The sequence below is a fragment of the Ciconia boyciana genome, chromosome 12 (genome assembly GCF_034638445.1).
Source record: "Ciconia boyciana chromosome 12, ASM3463844v1, whole genome shotgun sequence".
Lineage (NCBI taxonomy): Eukaryota > Metazoa > Chordata > Aves > Ciconiiformes > Ciconiidae > Ciconia > Ciconia boyciana.
Window position 1 is genome coordinate 24,171,463 of NC_132945.1, and position 17,570 is coordinate 24,189,032.

Below are 17,570 nucleotides of genomic sequence, written 5' to 3' on the forward strand. Positions count from 1 at the left end.
CCAAGGGCAGACACGTCTGCTCTGGAATACACCCGCAGTAAATCTGCACAAACACAAACACAAGCCATCCAGTCAATAAATAATTTAATGAGGTTACAGTTCTGCAAGAAAACATGACAGCACCCCTTCCCAGCCTCACCCCGCAGGCACGGCAGAAAAACGCACACGAGCCAAACAACAAACCACAGCTGCACCAAAAGGCCACGGGAATGCACAGATCTTCACAGAAGATATCGCTTTGGGCCCAGACACTTGTACGCTGTCAATACTTGCCTCCGTGTGAGAAAACATGCAGCACCCACCATCAGCCTCCCGGTTACACTTCAGCCAGCTCATGCTCCAGGGACCATGCAGTTGGGGGAGGAGGAGAGCCCAGACCCACAGGTACCAAAACATCAAAACACGGGGATGGTGAAATGAAGAGGAAGGCTGCAGCAAAGCTCTCTGCTGCAAGTCTTGAAGATGACTCATGAAATGAAGCCAGCTGTCAGAATGGAAGTCGCTTCAACTGCTCGTATGTGATAAAAAACTGAAGGGAACATCAAGGAATCGTGCCAAATAGATAAGGCAGCTGCACCGGGCCTCCCGACATGACCAGGCCATGCCTGGCAAGGCCAGGCAGGGACAGCATCAGCACAGTACGGCTGAAGACCAGGGTGGGGAAGCCGCTCTTCCGGGCAGCATAAACTGATCTGCACAGGCAGAAGAGAGAGCTGTGGGACAAGAGCCACCAGGAGAGGGAAGAGACTGACCCAGAAGCAAACTGGCCCAGGCTTGCCTAGGCCCTTGAGAAAGAGAGGTGGCTCTAACCCCAGACCAGGACTTCTTTAAAATTAATTATGCACACAATTTCAGAGGGCGAGAAGGATCTAGTAAAGCAACACGGCAGCTCTGGTTCTGCAGAGCAGGTCAGCACCCGTCTCAGAGCAGCAGAACGTTCCCCAGGCTTCCCTCATGGAACAGGAGCCGATCCAGAAACCGCAGCACCTCCAGGAGCTCAGGCCAAAGGGAAAGTCTCAAGCCAAGCGCTCGAGAGCGCTCACTCTACAGGAAACCGCCTGTGCTGCTGCACTGGAAGTCCCTGCGCTGGCCACCTACAGAGCTGGTAGAAGCAGCAGTCACAACCAGTGGCATTTTTTGGCACTTGAACCAGCAGCAGCCACATCATAGCTTATGTCTGTCCAAGCAGGACAGGGAGCCGGTTTGGGCTGCCGCAGGGAAGACAAAGAGGTGCCCCATCAAGGTGTCTGCCCTGCACTTCCCTTTACAGCTTGGTTTTCCCCTGCCTGTCCGTACCCATGACCTCCCAGCAGCACACTGAAGGATACAATGATGTTCCAGGGACCAAGCCGAAGCCAGTTGGGCCAGAAACCTTTATAGAGCGCAAAGAAGCCCTCACTCTTCCATGTCTGGGAGGAGAGAAGAGACAGATCAATTACGAGACACACCAGGTCTATGCTCTGCCCATCTCCCCAATGCCACATGTGATGTAACGGCCCTTTACAGCTGCTGCAGTAAGCAGACAGGCCAGTGGAGATGCAGTTCAGTTCTGTGAAGCGTCACTTACAGCCTATGAACCTAATCAAACCGCATCGCTGACAGAGTTTTGTCCCATAACGTTGGGAGTATGCTCAAGCTGATGGCGACCTCAGGAAAGTAACTCTAGGCCCTTCTCTGGTTTGTCTCAAACCCTCACTGACAAGCATGTTCTGTCACTGTAGAACCTAACTGCTCACATCAGTGGTGTGTGGTGCTGGAATCTGGCCAGCCTCCTAAAGACAGGGATTTGCCCACCTCCCTCTCCTCCTTACCTTCACAAGACCGTCCAGAGTGCCCTTATAGAGCTCCGTGCTGCCCACTATTGCCCTCTGGTTCATCATCCGCGTCCGCACCACGTCCACAGGGTTGGAGGCAATGGCCCCAGCCAGCCCACATGTAAAACTGGAACTACAGACACACCAAAACAGGAGAGAAGAACAGCTCTGAACTCAGACTCAGACAGGCCTTGATGTAAGCACAAGAAGTATCTTTCACTGGATTTTATGAAAGGCGTTTAGCAATAAACATTAGCTACACTACCTGTTCCCACCCAGAAAACAGGCAGAGGCAGGAACCATACCACCTCAGGACCCCAGAGAGCTAGGGGACCAGAAACGCTCAGCTTTGTCTAACCAAGACCCTCGTCGGAGCCCACTGCTGGGTCTCCGCAGGAGCAGCCTGCAGTCCAGCAAGTATCTCCGGGTGCTGTAAAGGTGACACAGACCTGAGGGCAGCCTCTTGAAAGCGCACATCCTTCTCACCAGAGCAAACATTTCTTCGGGGCGGGGAAGGAGGGAGGAAGACCAAAGGCAGCAAGAGGGAGCATGCAGCTGCTAGTCTCCTCCCTCCACGTATGGTCTAGTGCTTGTCACCTTCAGCCCACAGCAGGCAAACCCAAGAGAAGCACTGCAGCACCTCCAGCTAAAGTGTCTGCCAGAAGAATAGGAAAATGTAGGTGAAAAAAGACTTTGGGAGGTCTCTAGCCCACCCCCTGCTCAGAGCAGGCTGACTTCAAAACGTGGTCAGGTTGCTCAGGGTCTTGTCAGCTTTGCAAGCCTCTGTTCATCTCACAAAGCTCTTCCAGCAATGGCTGCAAGCTGACAGTGTCTGTACAGGTGAGGACCTCGGACTGGAGCAGCTCTTTCAACTGATCGCTACAGGCAGTCACACACCCGGAACTCCTGCCTTGTTCATAGCAGGGCAGACATGGAGCAACAGCACTTCTGGTCATCAGCGAGCTGAAATCAAGCTGACATTTCACATCACCAAAGGATTTCTGCCAGGCTCCTTCTCCAGGGAGGTCTCTCTGGGGATACTGGCTGGTCATTCTGAGCTGCTCCAGTTGACACAGCAGATCCCTCAGAACTATCAAGCCTGTTCTCTGCAGCTCCAGAGCACTTGCTCTATAAATAGGTCTCACCCCGAATCCCACCTTGCTCCTCTGCTTCACACACCCCTGCCAAGCCTGGACAGCGCAGCAGCTGCACCAAATACTCACACAAAGTGGGCAAAGATGGTGTCACCCATCAGGCCTGACAGAATTAAGTGCTTCTTGGTGATGTCGTAGACTGGCAGTTCCACCCCGACCACGATGGCAGCTCTCTGAGCTGTTGGCACAACACCCTGCAGAGCACAAACGTCAGTCACAAGCAGAAACCGCTGCCTGGGGACTGCAGCTAGTACAACATCTCCTCCCTGCTTCCTCTCGGGGGCCTTTTGCTGACAATCTACCTTGTATCCTCCTTGCCCTATCTTGCAGCCGTAGCTCTTCAGGCAGACCAGCTCACTGGCTCCCAGCTTTACTCCAAAGCTAAGGAGGATTCCTCCACCCTGGCAGCATTACCCCAGCTAGATTAACCACACGCTGCTTCTCTCCTCCCAGCCACTAGCACAGAGGAATCAGGCTATAATCCACTCGTCCTCCCCCACTGAACAGCGCCCACCAATTTCAATACCAGAAAAGATTCTGCACCACAGGAAGAGCAGCTGCTTAAGGAGCCAGGTGGGGCTCCAGGTCCTCCTTGCTACATAACAGCAGAGAGAGTCTGCTTTGTTAAGGCTTTTGGTTTAGGAAGTTTTAATGTATTAAAAGAGTTGCTGCTGGCAGGACATTGATCTGGGAACTGGCAAGACAATTACTGGAACAACTATGAGCTTAGGTAAGAGGAATCAGCTACCTTCTGTCTGAGAAATATCCCAGCAAACCCCTCATCAAGAACCAGATAAAAATATGTGCAAATTTTTATTGGCTTGCAGAACAAGGAGAACATGGCAGCAATGCGGGGTTGGGCCATTTCACAGGAACCGTAACACCATCCAAGTAATTCAGGGAGACCCATGGCGTCACAAGAGCGCTCCAGGGTCACTGGGACCCTTGAAGCGACCCTTCAGTGTGGCCGAATTATGAGCCAGCCCATCAGGACAGCCAGCTTTCTCACCACACAAAACCAGAATAACTGTAGGAAGCAGAAGTACTTCTCAGGTTTATGGCTCCTGCTGTCCCCATCCCGCTGTGCTAATGCGGCGCCTGACAGCCTCCTCCTGGGTTCCTGCCTAACGCAGTCCTGGCACAGCCAGCTCGAGCATCCCCACAAGATGAGTGCCAGAACTGGTGAGCACAAATGTCTTCGCCTCAACGTGAGGGAAGACTGGAGGGAGGAGACAGTGGTTGTCCCGGACCAGAGAGCGGCGAGACCAGCTTGATCACTAGAATCCACCTTGAGCCTGATCTGTCCCTGCACCGTGTCCTGTCTGCAGCACACATCAGCAACACAGAGGGTTTCCGTTTCTTTTCTAGTCTCTCTTCCCCTCTTGTGTGTCTTTGTCTAGAGAGCAGAAAATCTCAAAGCAAATATTGTGTCAACACTGGCAGTTGATTGACTCCTCCTCCCCTTCCCACACAGGACACTGCAACAGCTATCTTTCTGTAAAGGACTTCAGTGACCAAAAGAGGGAGAAATCGGACTGTTGCCTGGAAAAAAAAGCATTGGGATTCTATCGTTCCCATACCTGACCTTGCAACTCAGCAGCCTGCTAGATAACAGCATATGGAAGACTTGTAATGGAAGGACAAAGTGAGGTTCTCTAACAAAAGCCGAAGTTAACCGGCTAAAACTGCTAAAATCCAAACAGTGAGACTTGAGCACTGGTAACTCTCACCTGCCTTCAAGCCCAAGAGCCTTACAGCACCAGCTTCCCCAGAAGCCACCCCTCTGTCCTACTCCTTGCCTGCTCAGAGGGCAAGTTTCAAGGGGTCTGAGACTGGGTAGGTGGGGACACAGGGAAAATTTGTCCCTTTGGAACTTCAGAAAGCTACTGTATGTCACTAGGGTCTCTCGGGTTACTTGGAAGAATTCCTCTTCCTCCACATGAGGAGGTGCTCAGCCACTCATAGTCAGTGCTGGGTAAATTGCCCTGCTCACTGCGTGCAGGGTCACCTCCAATCGACTCCAAGATAAAGCTGGCTGAGCATCCTTCCTAAGGCAGGCCACGGGGAGGATCCAGCCCCCAGTGCTGGTCCATCCAAGGGACGCTCACGTATCTGAAACTTTATGCACACCAGCTTCAGTCCTGGAAACCAGGTCTGCCTGGCCCAGCGCTGATGCTGCCATAGCACAGACCCGATCTCCACCACAGACGTGCTTCTGTGTGTCTGGTATCCAGAAGCAGAACTTTGCTGCTACCCTTGGTTCACAGTTCTCTTCAAGAGCTGCACCTGGGTGTAGCAAACGAGTTGAGGAAGCTGTTAGTTCTGCTGCTAGTGGGGGGGTTCCAGCAGCTGGTGCTCACCCTCCAGAGGCCTCGGGTACCCTCCTGCTGGTAGATGTCGATGAAGCTGCCAATCATGCCACCCTGGAATAAACTGCCTTGAGCCTGCATTCGAATCTGAAAGAAACGTGAGAGTCAGGGGGACAACATGGGCGCCTGCCCCGGAGGGCAGAGATACCAGCTCAGTGGGCCTCCGGGCAGAAAGAGCAACGGAGCAACGCGGAGCAGACACCGCCATCCGTGTGTCCTCTCCCTGCAACCCATGCAGCAAACGATGACGGCGGGCAAAGAGCAGGGACTGCAACAGCGTGGAAGCACAGCGCAAAACTCAGACAAGACAGAGAAGTGACGGGCAAGGCCTTCCCACTCTGAAAGCAGTCCGAGAAAGTTGATCTACACAGGGAGAAGCGTGGGAAAGCTCTCCAGGCTCTCTTTGCTCAGAGCAGAGCTACCCTGACCCCAGTAACCCCGCAGTAGGGAATGGAGGGGACCAGGCAGTCCCCTCTGGACTCTGGTCACTCCACGTAACAGGTAGGACTTTGCAGCAGTGTCAGCAAAGCACAGCACGGCGACCAAAGGCAAAGGCGCCGAGGAGGTCTCATGAACAGCTGGCTACCACCCACTCACCTTACCCAGCTTTACTCCAAAGAGAACACAGCCTCCACCCCTTGCCATAACAAATTTCATGATCTTTAAGCGCTGCATTTTTAAAAACCCATTTATGGGGCTTCTGTTCCCATTCATGAAAAACCCAAATTAGCAGAACTGATGCCAGCAGTGGCTCAGAGAGCACCTCACTGCAGCTGGGAGAGATGCATCTTCAGTGGAAAGCAGCAGCTTCTACACGTCAAACCACAGCCAGCCAGGAGCCGTCTCTGGCCAGGCACACTTCTTACCTTCAGCACATCTGTCGGATTGGCGATTGCAGAGGAGATCACCCCTGAAACCACTCCGCAGATCACATTGATTAGCAACGTTTCATCTGCAATCAAGAAAAGAAAGTCAGATCCTAAAGATCTAAAGAGGAGGTGCACAGATTGCACTGAACAAGCAAGAAGCTGTGGGAAGAGCAGAGAAGCTCAGGTCGCAAATCACATGGTGAAGCTGCACGAGCAGAGGCTGGCCAGCTACCATCAGCTCGTGGCAGATCTGTCCCCACACCTGCCAGAAACAGAAAGCAGCAGGAACGCTCGGCGACACGCTCTCAGAGAGAAGCGGGTCTTACTGGTGAGTCTAGCTGATCAGACAAGGAAGAGACCGCGATACGTGAGAATTTTGAACAATTATCTGAGATTTCAGTGTCCAGGGATGCATTTCTCATGATGGAGACAAGCCAAGACAGAGGAAGACAGAGAGGGGCAACCCAACACTTCTCAAGGCAACCTGATACCAATTGGTTTTGATCTGGAGCCCCAGCTGGCCGCACTCAGAATATGTGGCCACCTCGAGAAAACAGAGAATAGGCGACCCAGGCAGAGACAGTTAGATGCAATTAGTTCCGAGGGGCGGGTGGAATAATCCAAGACTTCCAGGCCCAGTATTAGGGTGATGGTTATGTTGGGAAAAGGCACGGCCCTTTGCTGGTACTGACCACAGCACTTCCCAGAGGAGACCAGGCCACTGGCTGCCCCAGGCCTGTAGGGAGACAAACATTCAGACAACGGTACTCACAACTGGAAATGCCGCAACAGCAAGCGAGGAGAGACGGGCGGCCCAGCGTACACGCACAGAACCACGCACAGAGAGAGGTGTTACTGGAGAACAAAGCAGCCCCTGGAAAGAAGCTCTAGCACGCTGCACTTCCCAGTCCTCTCACCGGCCTGCTGACCGGCCCGGACCACCCATCTCACTTTCCCAGGTCGGAATGGCATTACAATATTCACTCATGTCACACCAGGGTTTAAAACCACGCGTGCAGATCTTGGTGCTCCTTCAGTGAACACGTACCAGACTTCTGCTGCTCCGCTCCCTAGGTAGGAGCCGCAGAGGCCCTCATTACCAGAGGTGTACAGGTCAAGAGCGTTCCCGGTGCCCCATCTCTGCGGTTGGAGCCAAAGCTAAAGAGCTGGGCAGTACGATTGCTATCCAGAAGTGCTGTGTTCAGGCACAAGGACTCAAAGGCTCCAGTAGGAAGACGGGAGAGACTCGCTACTGAAGCTTTCAATCCATGTGCCACATCTGATGTACAGATGGGACGTGATGTCTTCCCTGAGACTAATCAGAAAGGAGAGACGAGCCTGGGTCAGCGATACCTTTTTTTGGCTCTGACGTTGCAGAACAGCGATAAGGCTGGGGAAAGGACAGACCTGGCTGGAGGGGGAGGCGTTTGGCTAGGGACTGTGGGCAGTGCCGCGCACGGCGAGATTCACATCTGTACTGAAACCTATCCTTGCTATTACTGTACAAACAAAACCACAGTGCCAAGTAACGAGAACTCCATTTCTGTGGGAATCTATAGCTGGCAAGGACGGAGGAAGGAATGAGCAAAAGCACACCGCACAGAGAGCACGAGACTTGGCACGCGCCTCTGGCGAGACGAGAGGTGCCTGTACCGACATGTTTACCGACACTGACCTTCCATGCGATCTACAAAGAGCCGCTTCAAACTCTGGTAAATGCCAATCTTTATGGTGCCGTAAGACGCCTGTCTCAGCAACGCAGGGGCGATCCTGAGAGGGGGAACAAATGAAACCATTGAACCCTGCCAGCGCAGTGGTCCTCCTTGCAGCCCCAGCCCAAGGCACTCCCCATCAGCCCCCAAACTGCAAGGGGCAGAGCTTGGGCCAGGCACACCCCTGCCACGGCTCAGAGCTCCCAAGAGGCGCAGCTCTGTCAGGATAACAACCCCGGGTGCCCAGAAGCACCTCGGATTGCCCCCACGCACCCTCCAGTGCGGGAGGCTGGCACCCACGCAGCCCTCGGCCTTGCCACCCAAGTCCTCGCTCCCCACCTCGGGAAAACCGGGAGTCTCCAGCCTGCAGCAGCGCTGCTGCCCCAGCCCCGCTGCTCTCCCTGCGGGGCTCGGGGCCGGCTGGGATCCCGGGGGGCTCGCAGCGGCGTGTGGGCCCTGGGGGGCCCGGGGCGGGCAGTGGCGGGGCCCGGGGCGGGCGGAGGGGGGGCCCGGGAGGGCCCAGCGCTTACCCCGAGTAGAGGGCGCGGCCGCCCTCCTCACGGCAGATGCGGAAGAGGGCGTGGAACATGCCGCGGTACCGGACCTCGCGGAACCGCGCATCGGCGCTCTGGCCCTGCACCTGCAGGCGCGTCTTGGTGAGGTCCACGGGGAAGGTGCCTGCGGGGAGAGCGGCCGTCAGCGCCCCGCCGGCCCCGCGCCGCCCGCCCCGTCCCCCCGCCGCCTCACCGAACTCGGCCACGATGGAGGCGAGCCCGCCGTACACGAAGGGTTTCCAGTTCAGCGCGGACATGGCATGGCGGAGCGGGGCCGGCGGCGCTCCGGCCCGGACACCTCCCTCGCCGCTGCGCGCCCGCCCGGAACCGGAAATGCAGAGCGGCGCGGGGCGCGCGGGCGGGGCGCGGGGCGGGGCGAGCGCCCCCTGCCGGCCCCTCCCGGTGGCCGCCGCCCCCGGGGCAGCGGGAGCGGGACCGGCGCTGCGGCGACAGCGGCGACAGCGCCCGGCCGGGCGGCCGCAGGCAGAGGGTGCCCCCCCGCCCCGCTGCTCGGGGGCAAAGCCCCCCTCTGCCCCGCTCCTGCGGAGCCGGAGCGAGAGCGCGACCCGCAGCCGAGCTGTTACTGCCCACGGCAACCAGAGCCGGCCAAAACCCCCCCCGCCCTCCGCCGCTGCGCACCCCCCGTGCCGCCTCCGTCACCCGTGGGGTGCAGGTCGAGTCGGCCCGAACGCAGCGCGAGAAAAACGCGCGCCTTCCCCCGGTAGCAGAGAGGGGAAGGCTGCTCCCGCGGCCAGCTTCTGGTTAACGGGTAACTTTTATTACGATGTTTAAAACAAAAAAAACACCAGGACATGGCCCGGACACAGCAGCGCAGCCCTCGGGACCGTCACAGAAGCCCGGAGATGCGTCGGGTGGGCTCAGGACCCAAAGCCACCCACCCGTCTCTCCCCCACAGTGGAAGAAGGGGACAGCCCCACCGGGACCGGGCAATTTTGGGAAGGAGAGCGGCCTGCCGCTCCCAGCGGCCATCTTCACGCCGCAGCGCAGCATCCGGGCACAGCCACAAGTCCAACGCTGCAGGAAGGGCCGAAGGAGGCAACAAAACTCACGTCCCGGTCCGCAGCCCGAGGATGGAATGAGGAACCAAGCGGAAGGGGCTGGAGGTGAACGGTCCTGCCACGGCGTCCCCCCAAGAGGTGCAGGGAGGCTCTGCGCAGGTTTCTGGGTGGGCTCGGGGCCTCTCTCGGCCCCCGGTGTGCTCACCCCAGGGCTCAGCAGCGGCTGGAGCCCCTCGCAGAGCCCCGCTCCCTGTGCCGGGGATGGGGCTCCCTGGCACCGCGCTCCCGGGATCTGCCTCCCTCGGGACACTCTTCTCGCCGGCTGCTGTGCCCATCGCCCTTCCTGCCGGCCTCCTCTCGCTTCTCCCTCTCTTCCCACAAACCACTTTGTCCCCTCTGGTCCTGGCAGCTCTTTTCCCCTCTTCTCTCCGAAGGCCTCTGGTGCCTCCGCTCTTCCTCTTCTCGCTGCGTCCTGCTCACAGGCTTCCTCTCGGGGCCCTTCCAGGGCTGCTGGCTCCCGCTGGCGTAGCGCTCATAAGCCGGGTCCTCCTTCTCCTTCTTAATCTTGATTCTGGGGTGCGCCTCCTCTGCGGACACCGCCCTCTTGGCAGCCTGCGAGCTCTGCTTTTGCCGCTCCTGTCTGCTTTTCTCCTCATCTGAAATACAAGGTTCATCTTTCGGGACGGACAGTCCTGCAAGCGTCACCTCAACTCCCCACGCTCTGCCTAGCACCGTGGTGCCTTTCCAACTCCCCTCCCATTTTAAGTTCTCCCCCCTCCACCCAAGCTTCACAGCCTGTTTCCCCCCTCAGAGAGATCCTATTCCACTTCCAAACCCGAAGTTTTTCTCCTCCCGCTTGAGCCATCCTACTTCCTTCTTTAACACTCGCCACGCCACGTTCTTCCCAGCAAGGATCCCTCAGGCACTTCAGCGCAGCTTGGGATATCCAGCACCTTCCTTTCATTCTCTTTCCTCAGTAACATCCACGCAATAAGAACATCGTGATCTGCTCCGTGGAAATTCTCTTCTCCAGACCCAACAACTCTTTTCCCTCCTCACTCTCCTTTGCCCCTCTCATTTTTGTTCATCTCCCTGGAGCTCTGGAGCAACACCTCATCCCCACCCTTAGTTTTGTTGTCTATTTTCTTTCCTCCAACCCTTCCCTCAAACGAGGACTCCAGCCTGACGGACGTGCCCCTCCGCCCCACGCTTCGGCCCCATCCATCCCCTGCCCTCCTCCATGCCACGCAGCGCTGAGCTCCTCTCTCGAGGCAAGGCAGGAGCGCAGCAAAGACAGGTCTCAAACCCCGCCAGCACAAGGGCTCAGCTGTAGCTACAAGATGGCCCCGAATACCTGCTGCTGATACCCGTCCATCGCAGGCAGAACCCGGCTGTGGGAGGGAAGGTTCCTCTGCACGCCGTGCCACGAGCTCCAAGCCAATTTCAGAAGAACGGACACCCCCACCCCACCCCACGGTCGCCACACTTAACCGGCTCGTCCTGGGAGCTACAGCCCACCTCGGCTGGGTGCCGCCTGGAAGTCGTTAGCAAGCCGCAGTAAGCGGCTCCTACAGCAAGTCGCTGCTTCTAGCGCTCCGCTGGCTCTGGCAAGGGTAACTTTTCAAGATCTCTGCTGCACAGATGGAAAAAACCCCTAACAGCTTCCTAAAAATCCATCAGTATAGCTGCACAGGCTGGCGCTTTACATGGCACGTTTGTTCAAGTTCAAGTTGGATGTACTCTACATCTTTCCATTTTCTTCCAAAAAACGTAGAGCAACAAATCCTGCTGCGTCCACTGAGAACAGGAGGTACTCGGGCACTTGGGTGGTCTAACTCACGCTGCATTTCTAGGCCTACTTTTACAGAATCATAGAACAATTGGGGTTGGAAGGGACCTTTAAAGGTCATCTAGCCCAACCCCCCTACTTTATTTGGCCACAGAATCTCATCTCGATCTGCTGGTTCTATGTTCTACTCAATGCAGTTATCTCGCGTAGGCCGCATAACGGTCATTCCAGACACCTACAGCACTCCAGTCCTACAGTACCAGCATCCACATTTTAAGATTAAGTGGTGCTTTTCTTAAACCCTCCCTCTCCCTGTCCCCCATGGCACTGCTCCCCCTGCAGTAACCCTGCAGCCTGGCAGGCTTTTTTCCAGGAAAAATGCTATTATTGTCTGGAAGATATGGCTCTTCAGAGGCTGGGGGAGGACATTCATAGCTAAGGGCTAAATACAGGCACTCAGATACACCTCAGGAGATCACAAAGTAAAGCCTGGACGTTCGGGCTGCAGCTCTTTCTCAGAGCACACCCGTCCTTGGTGTTCCCCTGAGCAGAGGCCCCTCGCGAGGCTGAGGGCTCTGTGCAGACACTCCCACCCGGGGCCAAGACTGGCAGGAACACACCTCACCTTTTTGCTTTTTTACGGGCACATCATCATCTTCCGACAGGGAATCGGATGACGTATGAGGTGGCGTTTTAACTCCACAACCCTTTGCATGGAGGGCTTTTGTGACATCATCTAAGTCATCAGAGTCCTTGGGGGGCCGATAGTTGGCCACATGGTCCACTCGAATCGTCCTTCCTTTGATCTACGAGAGGAGTCACGCTGTTAGCGAAGGCACAGACCAGCTCACCACGCGCTGCAGGTCGCCACTGACCTGTGCTGTCAGGGCTCCTGTTTGACGTGAAGCAGCACCTCGGGAGCCATGGCAGGCAGGCCGGCCCGCGTCCCAGGCTGCCTCACTCACCTTGATCCCATTGAAGTTGTCGACAGCGAGAATGGTGCTCCTCTGGTCCTCATAGCACAGAAAGCAAAAGCCTTTGGATTTTCCAGTCTTCTTGTCCCGCACCAGGTTAATGTTGACGACCTCCCCGTACCTGCGACACACTCTTAGCACCCGGGGCAGCGGCAGGGGCACGGCGGGCCCGGGGGGCTGCGGCACTTACTGCGAGAACACGCAGATGACATCCCCCTCCGTCAGCTCGTAGTGCAGCCCGCCTGCGGCGAGAGGGAGAGGGAGAGGAGGGAAGGGGGCACCGGCACCGCGCAGGCCCGGCCCGGCCCCGGCCCCGGTCCCACCACCGCCCCGGCCCGGCCCGGCCCATACCGACGAAGATCCAGGCGCTGTCCTTGTATTCCGCGTGCCACGAGACCGCCTCCTGCACGCCCAGCTCCGCCTCCCGCGCGTTCAGCTCGTTGATCAGCTTCACCTTCGTCAGGGGGCTGAGGGCGAGGGCACGGTCAGCACCGGGAGCGGAGCGCGGGGGGCGGCCGGGCCTCCCCTCCCTCCGCGCCCCGCAGACCTACTTCATGGTGGCGGCGCCGCACACTGCGCCTGCGCCCGCCGCCGCGCATGCGCGCCGCGCTCCGCTCCCCCCTCCGCCCGAGCCGAGCCGAGCCGAGCGTTGCCGAACCGAGCCGAGCCGAGCCGAGCGTTGCCGAGCGTAGCCGAACCGAGCCGAGCGGAGCCGCGCAAAGCAACACCCAGAGCTGACTGGAGCCGCAGAGACTTTATTGGGGTGACCGTGACAGGGGCGGCGGGAGCCCCGCTCAGCACGGGCAGGAGTTTTTACCGTTGGCGTCGTGCGTGGGCTCCAGCCGGCGGGCCTGGCCCGGCCGCCCCTCCAGGTCCCGGCAGAGCAGCGACCGCTGCACCTTCAGCCGGCAGGCCAGGCACATGAAAATGGCGTCCACGTTCTGGCTCTCCTTAGGGTCCTTGGCCGAGGTCTCAAACAAAAGCATGTTGTGAGCGTCGGCGAACTTCAGGGCCATGCTGGATGGCACTTGGATCAGGTCTTTCAAGTCACACTTGTTCCCAACGAGCACCCTGGGGACAAGGGGGGGCACTGCGTGCCCGTTGCACTCCTCGATCCACATCTTGAGGTTGGTGAAGGAGGTCATCTTTGTGACGTCGTAAACGAAGACGACGGCGTGCACGTTGCGGTAGTAATGCTCTACCATGCTCTTCCGAAACCTCTCCTGGCCAGCCGTGTCCCACACTTGCACCTAGGAAGCAAAGCAGACGAGAAAGAAGGCTACAGGAGCGCCGAGTGTCCGCCCCGGGCAGGGCCTGCTGCTCGAGGAGCAGGCTGGCTTGTTGAAAAGATGCAGGAGGGCTTCCTGCTGCGCCATCTTTGAGAGCAGTGCCGCGGCCCTGAGGCAGGGCGCAGGCAAGGTGAGCCTCGCAGAGAGGGGCAATCTCTTATTAGACAAACCAGGACTGATGGATGAGTTACACAAGCCGTTGGGCCTATGCCGACACCGCCCGAGGGTGTATAGGCCAGCACACGTGCTTGTGTAATTCAACCAAGCAAGCCCAGCTCATCTAGTAAGAGAGGTCACGTCAGCACTTTCACTCACTTTCAATATTCACTGGCAAGTGCAAGGCTCTGCGCAGCATATCCCATTTCTCAGCCGCTGCAGCTGATCCTGTATATTCAAGAGAATTGGCAGCACACTTTTCAGCAAGAAAAGTCCCTGCCTGGTGACTTACCTGACTTTGTAACACCTTGCCAGGCAGCCCTCCTACAGCTCTCTGCTGCTGGACTGCTCCCTGCTTCTCATCCTCTTCCCGATGCACTTGACCACCATCCCCACCACAGAAACGAACCGCACAAAGCACTTCTCGTTTCAGAAACATTCTTGCGCCAGATCAGGACATTTGTCCGCCTAATCCTACGCCATAAAAGAGAACCCCGACAATTACACAGTGGTACGTACAGAGGAGTCAGGGCAAAGGGAAGATGAGAAGGGGGAGCCACCCTTTGTGTGAGAGAGCAGCGGGAGGGCATGGAGCTCTGGGGATGGGTGAGGAGCCAAATGAGAGCTTGCGGGTGAGGATTAAAGAGCAGACCGGCATGGGTGACATTGTAGTGGGTGTCTGCTGTAGGCCGCCTGACCAGGAAGAACAAGGGGATGAGGTGCTCTGCAGACAGATAGGAGCAGCCTCATGTTTGCAGGCCCTGGTCCTCGTGGAGGACTTCAACCACCCCGATAGCTGCTGGAAGGACAACACAGCAGGGCACAAGCAATCCAGGAGGTTCCTGGAGAGCATTGATGACAACTTCCTGACCCAAGTGACAGAGGAGCCAACAAACTCCTGGGCTGGATGAGCAGACAGTGAGGTGGACTGGAAACTGGCTGAACGTCTGGGCCTAGAAGGTGGTGATCAGTGACACAAAGTCTCATTGATCACTGGTAACTAGCAGTGTACCCCAGGGTTCAATACTGGGCCCAGTCCTGTTCAACACCTTCATTAATGATCTGGATGGTGGGGCAGATTGCCCCCTCAGCAAGTGTGCAGATGACACCAAACAGGGAGGAGCGTGGCTAGGATGCGAGATGGTCGTGCTGCCACCCAGAGGGACCTCAACAGGCTGGAGAAAGGCACCGACAGGAACCTCATGAAGTTCAACAAAGAGAAGCGCCAAGTCCTGCCCCTGGGGAGGAAGAACTCCAGGCACCAGTATACGCTGGGGACCACCCAGCTGGAAAGCAGCTTTGCAGAAAAGGACCTGGGGGTCCTGGTGGACACCAGGTTGAACATGAGCCAGCAGCGCGCCCTTGCAGCAAAGGCGGTGAATGGTATCCTGGGCTGCGTTAAACAAAGCATTGCCAGCAGGCCGAAGGAGGTGATCCATCCCCTTTACTCAGTGCTGGTGAGGCCACACCTGGAGTGCTGTGTTCAGTTCTGGGCTCCCCAGTACAGGAGAGGCATGGACCGGAGAGAGTCCAGCAAAGGGCCACGAGGATGATGAAGGGACTGGAGTATCTCTCCTGTGAGGAAAGACCGGAAGAGCTGGGACTGTTCGGCCTGAAGCAGAGAAGGCTCGGGGGGGAATCTTACCAATGTGTAGATATGTGAAGGGAGACTATGAAGAGGTTGGAGCTCGGCTCTTTTCAGTGGTGCCCAGTGCCAGGACCGGAGGCAGTGGGCACACCCTGAAACACAGGAGGTTCCCTCTGAACATCAGGAAGCACCTTTCACTGTGAGGGTGACCGAGCACTGGCACAGGTTGCCCAGGGAGGCTGTGGATTCTCCATCCTTGGAGATATTCAAAAGCCATCTGGACAGGGTCCTGGGCAACCAGCTCTGGGCTGCCCTGCTTCAGCAGGGGGTTGGAGCAGGTGACCTCCAGAGATCCCTTCCAACCCACGCTTTGCTGTTAGTCTGTGATTCTGTGAGTTCTGCTGGCCCTTGTAGGTAATGTCTTGAAGCCTGGAACTGGCAATTTCTAAGCAAGCATCTGTGGTTAATCCAAATCACCCTGTACCCTACCAAGACAGCGCCTGCCCCGGAGTCTTTCAGAGTGGAAAAATGCTGGCAAAGAAGAGCCGCTGCTCATCCGTTGCCCTGCCAGTCTCTCCTGGGCTGTTCCATCTGGGCAGAGCAGGAGAGGGAGGGTACCTCGCCCACCTCTCACCTCCCCTCTTGGACGCGTGGTCCCAGGAAAAGGCCAGTTTGCTGCATTGCCTCCCACTCCTGCCTGCTGGAGCACAAATAATATGCAAAGGTAGAAAGCCTGGCAACGTTTTCCGGCTCGTGGCAGTAAGACAGGCTTCATGCCAGCCTGCGCTACGGCTCACAACAACACAGCTATGTGGCGGGGAGGGCAGGGGGGAAAATGAGCACCTCTCCTCTTAAAGGAGAGAGAGAAAAACATTCATGGACGGTTTAAAAGCACAACTAAAGTTCTTACCCACCAATAGTAGCTCTAATTTCACTGTGATTAGTCCCTCAACTTTTGGTCACCCATCTGTCAGCAAAATAGCAATATTTGCTCCTTCCGGCAGTCAGTCTCGCACACAGACGGCTGTCGGTGCTGATCCACCTAACCAGGCGGGCCAAGCTCAGCTGCAAACTGTGCTCCCCAGGCTGCTTCCTACCAGCCGCCGTTGATCTGCGGATCTGCTCTGACAGATCAGCCAGAGCTCTCCAGGTTTGGGCTGATGCGTTTCTTACAGGTGTCACGCTGGCCTTCGTACAGCAAATTCGTCCTATTCTAGTTCTGCTGAAATCGCACCCTCCCGGTGCTCGCTGACAGCAGTCTCCAGCATTAGTAACACAGCTGCCAAGCCCACTGCAACCAGCTCGTGCCAGCTCCCGGCCTTCCAGCGCAGCCGCTGCCAGCCTACAACCATCTGCTCCCCCGAAAACACATTGCTTTCTGCATGCGGCTCCTTCCCCCGGCTCCCTGCAGCTTTGCCTCGCTTTTGGTCCAGCTTCTGAAGCTGGAGGCCGCCCTGATGCTTTGAGGACCCGGTCGCGCTGGCTGTCGGGAGAGCAGGAGGACAGCAGCGTAACCGGCGACCGGGCAGCAGAGACGGGCTCAGAAAGCGGCTCTGCGAGACGGGGCCGAGGAACCTTCCCCGTCCCCCCCCTCCAGTTGGGCTGGCAACAGCAGAGCCCCCGAGAGGCCTTCGGGGCGCGGAGGGGCAGCCCCGGGGCAGGGGCCGGGCTTGGGGCCGGGCCCGCTGCCGTCGCTGCCCGGGGGCGGCGCGGCTGCCGCCGTGGCCCACCTTGATGCGCTCCCCCTCGATCTCCACCGTCTTCTCGCGGAAGTCCACGCCGATGGTGGCCTCGGTCTTGTCGGGGAAGGTGCCCCCGCAGAAGCGGAAGGTCAGGCACGTCTTGCCCACGTTGGAGTCTCCGATCACGATGATCTTAAAGATGCGGGTCTGCACGTAGGGCTCCAGCGAGGACTCGGGGCCCGGCGGCCGCCCGCCGCCGCCCGCCGCCATCCCGCCTCGCCGCCGCCGCCTCACCGTCTCATGGGGCCGCGCCGCCCCGCGCACCGGCTACGGCACCGGCACGGCTCCGCCCCGCGCACCGGCACCGGCACCGCACGGCTCCGCCCCGCGCACCGGCACCCGGCACAGCACGGCCCCGCCCCGCGCACCGGCTACGGCACCGGCACGGCCCCGCCCCGCGCACCGGCACCGGCACCGGCACCGCACGGCTCCGCCCCACGCACCGGTACGGCCCCGGCCCGGCCCCGCGCAGCCGCACGGCGCCACGTGCTGTCCCCGCCGGGCCCCAGGCTGCGGGGATTCGCCCGGGCACGGGGACCCG

The 17,570-nt window shown here is 58.0% G+C and overlaps 3 protein-coding genes across 4 annotated transcripts; all 3 read right to left on the bottom strand.

The window, feature by feature from the left end:
- Nucleotides 1–55: 55 nt before the first annotated feature.
- On the bottom strand, nucleotides 56–8,794 carry SLC25A14 (solute carrier family 25 member 14). Of its 2 annotated transcripts, XM_072876703.1 has the most exons (9): nucleotides 8,666–8,794; nucleotides 8,449–8,596; nucleotides 7,882–7,976; nucleotides 6,204–6,289; nucleotides 5,329–5,424; nucleotides 3,038–3,162; nucleotides 1,812–1,947; nucleotides 1,329–1,409; nucleotides 56–529 (listed from the first exon to the last, which is right to left on the bottom strand). In XM_072876703.1, the coding sequence occupies exons 1-9, from the start codon at nucleotides 8,727–8,729 to the stop codon at nucleotides 488–490; spliced, it is 873 nt and encodes a 290-aa protein (XP_072732804.1). In that variant the 5' UTR covers nucleotides 8,730–8,794; the 3' UTR covers nucleotides 56–487. The 2 variants fall into 2 exon arrangements, 1 of the variants encoding a protein (XP_072732804.1); XR_012044719.1 differs by lacking the exons at nucleotides 56–529; nucleotides 1,329–1,409 and adding an exon at nucleotides 2,264–2,469.
- A 434-nt stretch (nucleotides 8,795–9,228) lies between these two features.
- On the bottom strand, nucleotides 9,229–12,836 carry RBMX2 (RNA binding motif protein X-linked 2). Its single transcript, XM_072877391.1, has 6 exons — nucleotides 12,806–12,836; nucleotides 12,606–12,721; nucleotides 12,445–12,496; nucleotides 12,246–12,375; nucleotides 11,906–12,086; nucleotides 9,229–10,147 (listed from the first exon to the last, which is right to left on the bottom strand). Exons 1-6 carry the CDS (start codon nucleotides 12,808–12,810, stop codon nucleotides 9,705–9,707), a joined length of 927 nt encoding a protein of 308 aa, XP_072733492.1. The 5' UTR covers nucleotides 12,811–12,836; the 3' UTR covers nucleotides 9,229–9,704.
- A 212-nt stretch (nucleotides 12,837–13,048) lies between these two features.
- RAB33A (RAB33A, member RAS oncogene family) lies at nucleotides 13,049–17,570 on the bottom strand. Its single transcript, XM_072877392.1, has 2 exons — nucleotides 17,018–17,570; nucleotides 13,049–13,504 (listed from the first exon to the last, which is right to left on the bottom strand). Exons 1-2 carry the CDS (start codon nucleotides 17,237–17,239, stop codon nucleotides 13,049–13,051), a joined length of 678 nt encoding a protein of 225 aa, XP_072733493.1. The 5' UTR covers nucleotides 17,240–17,570.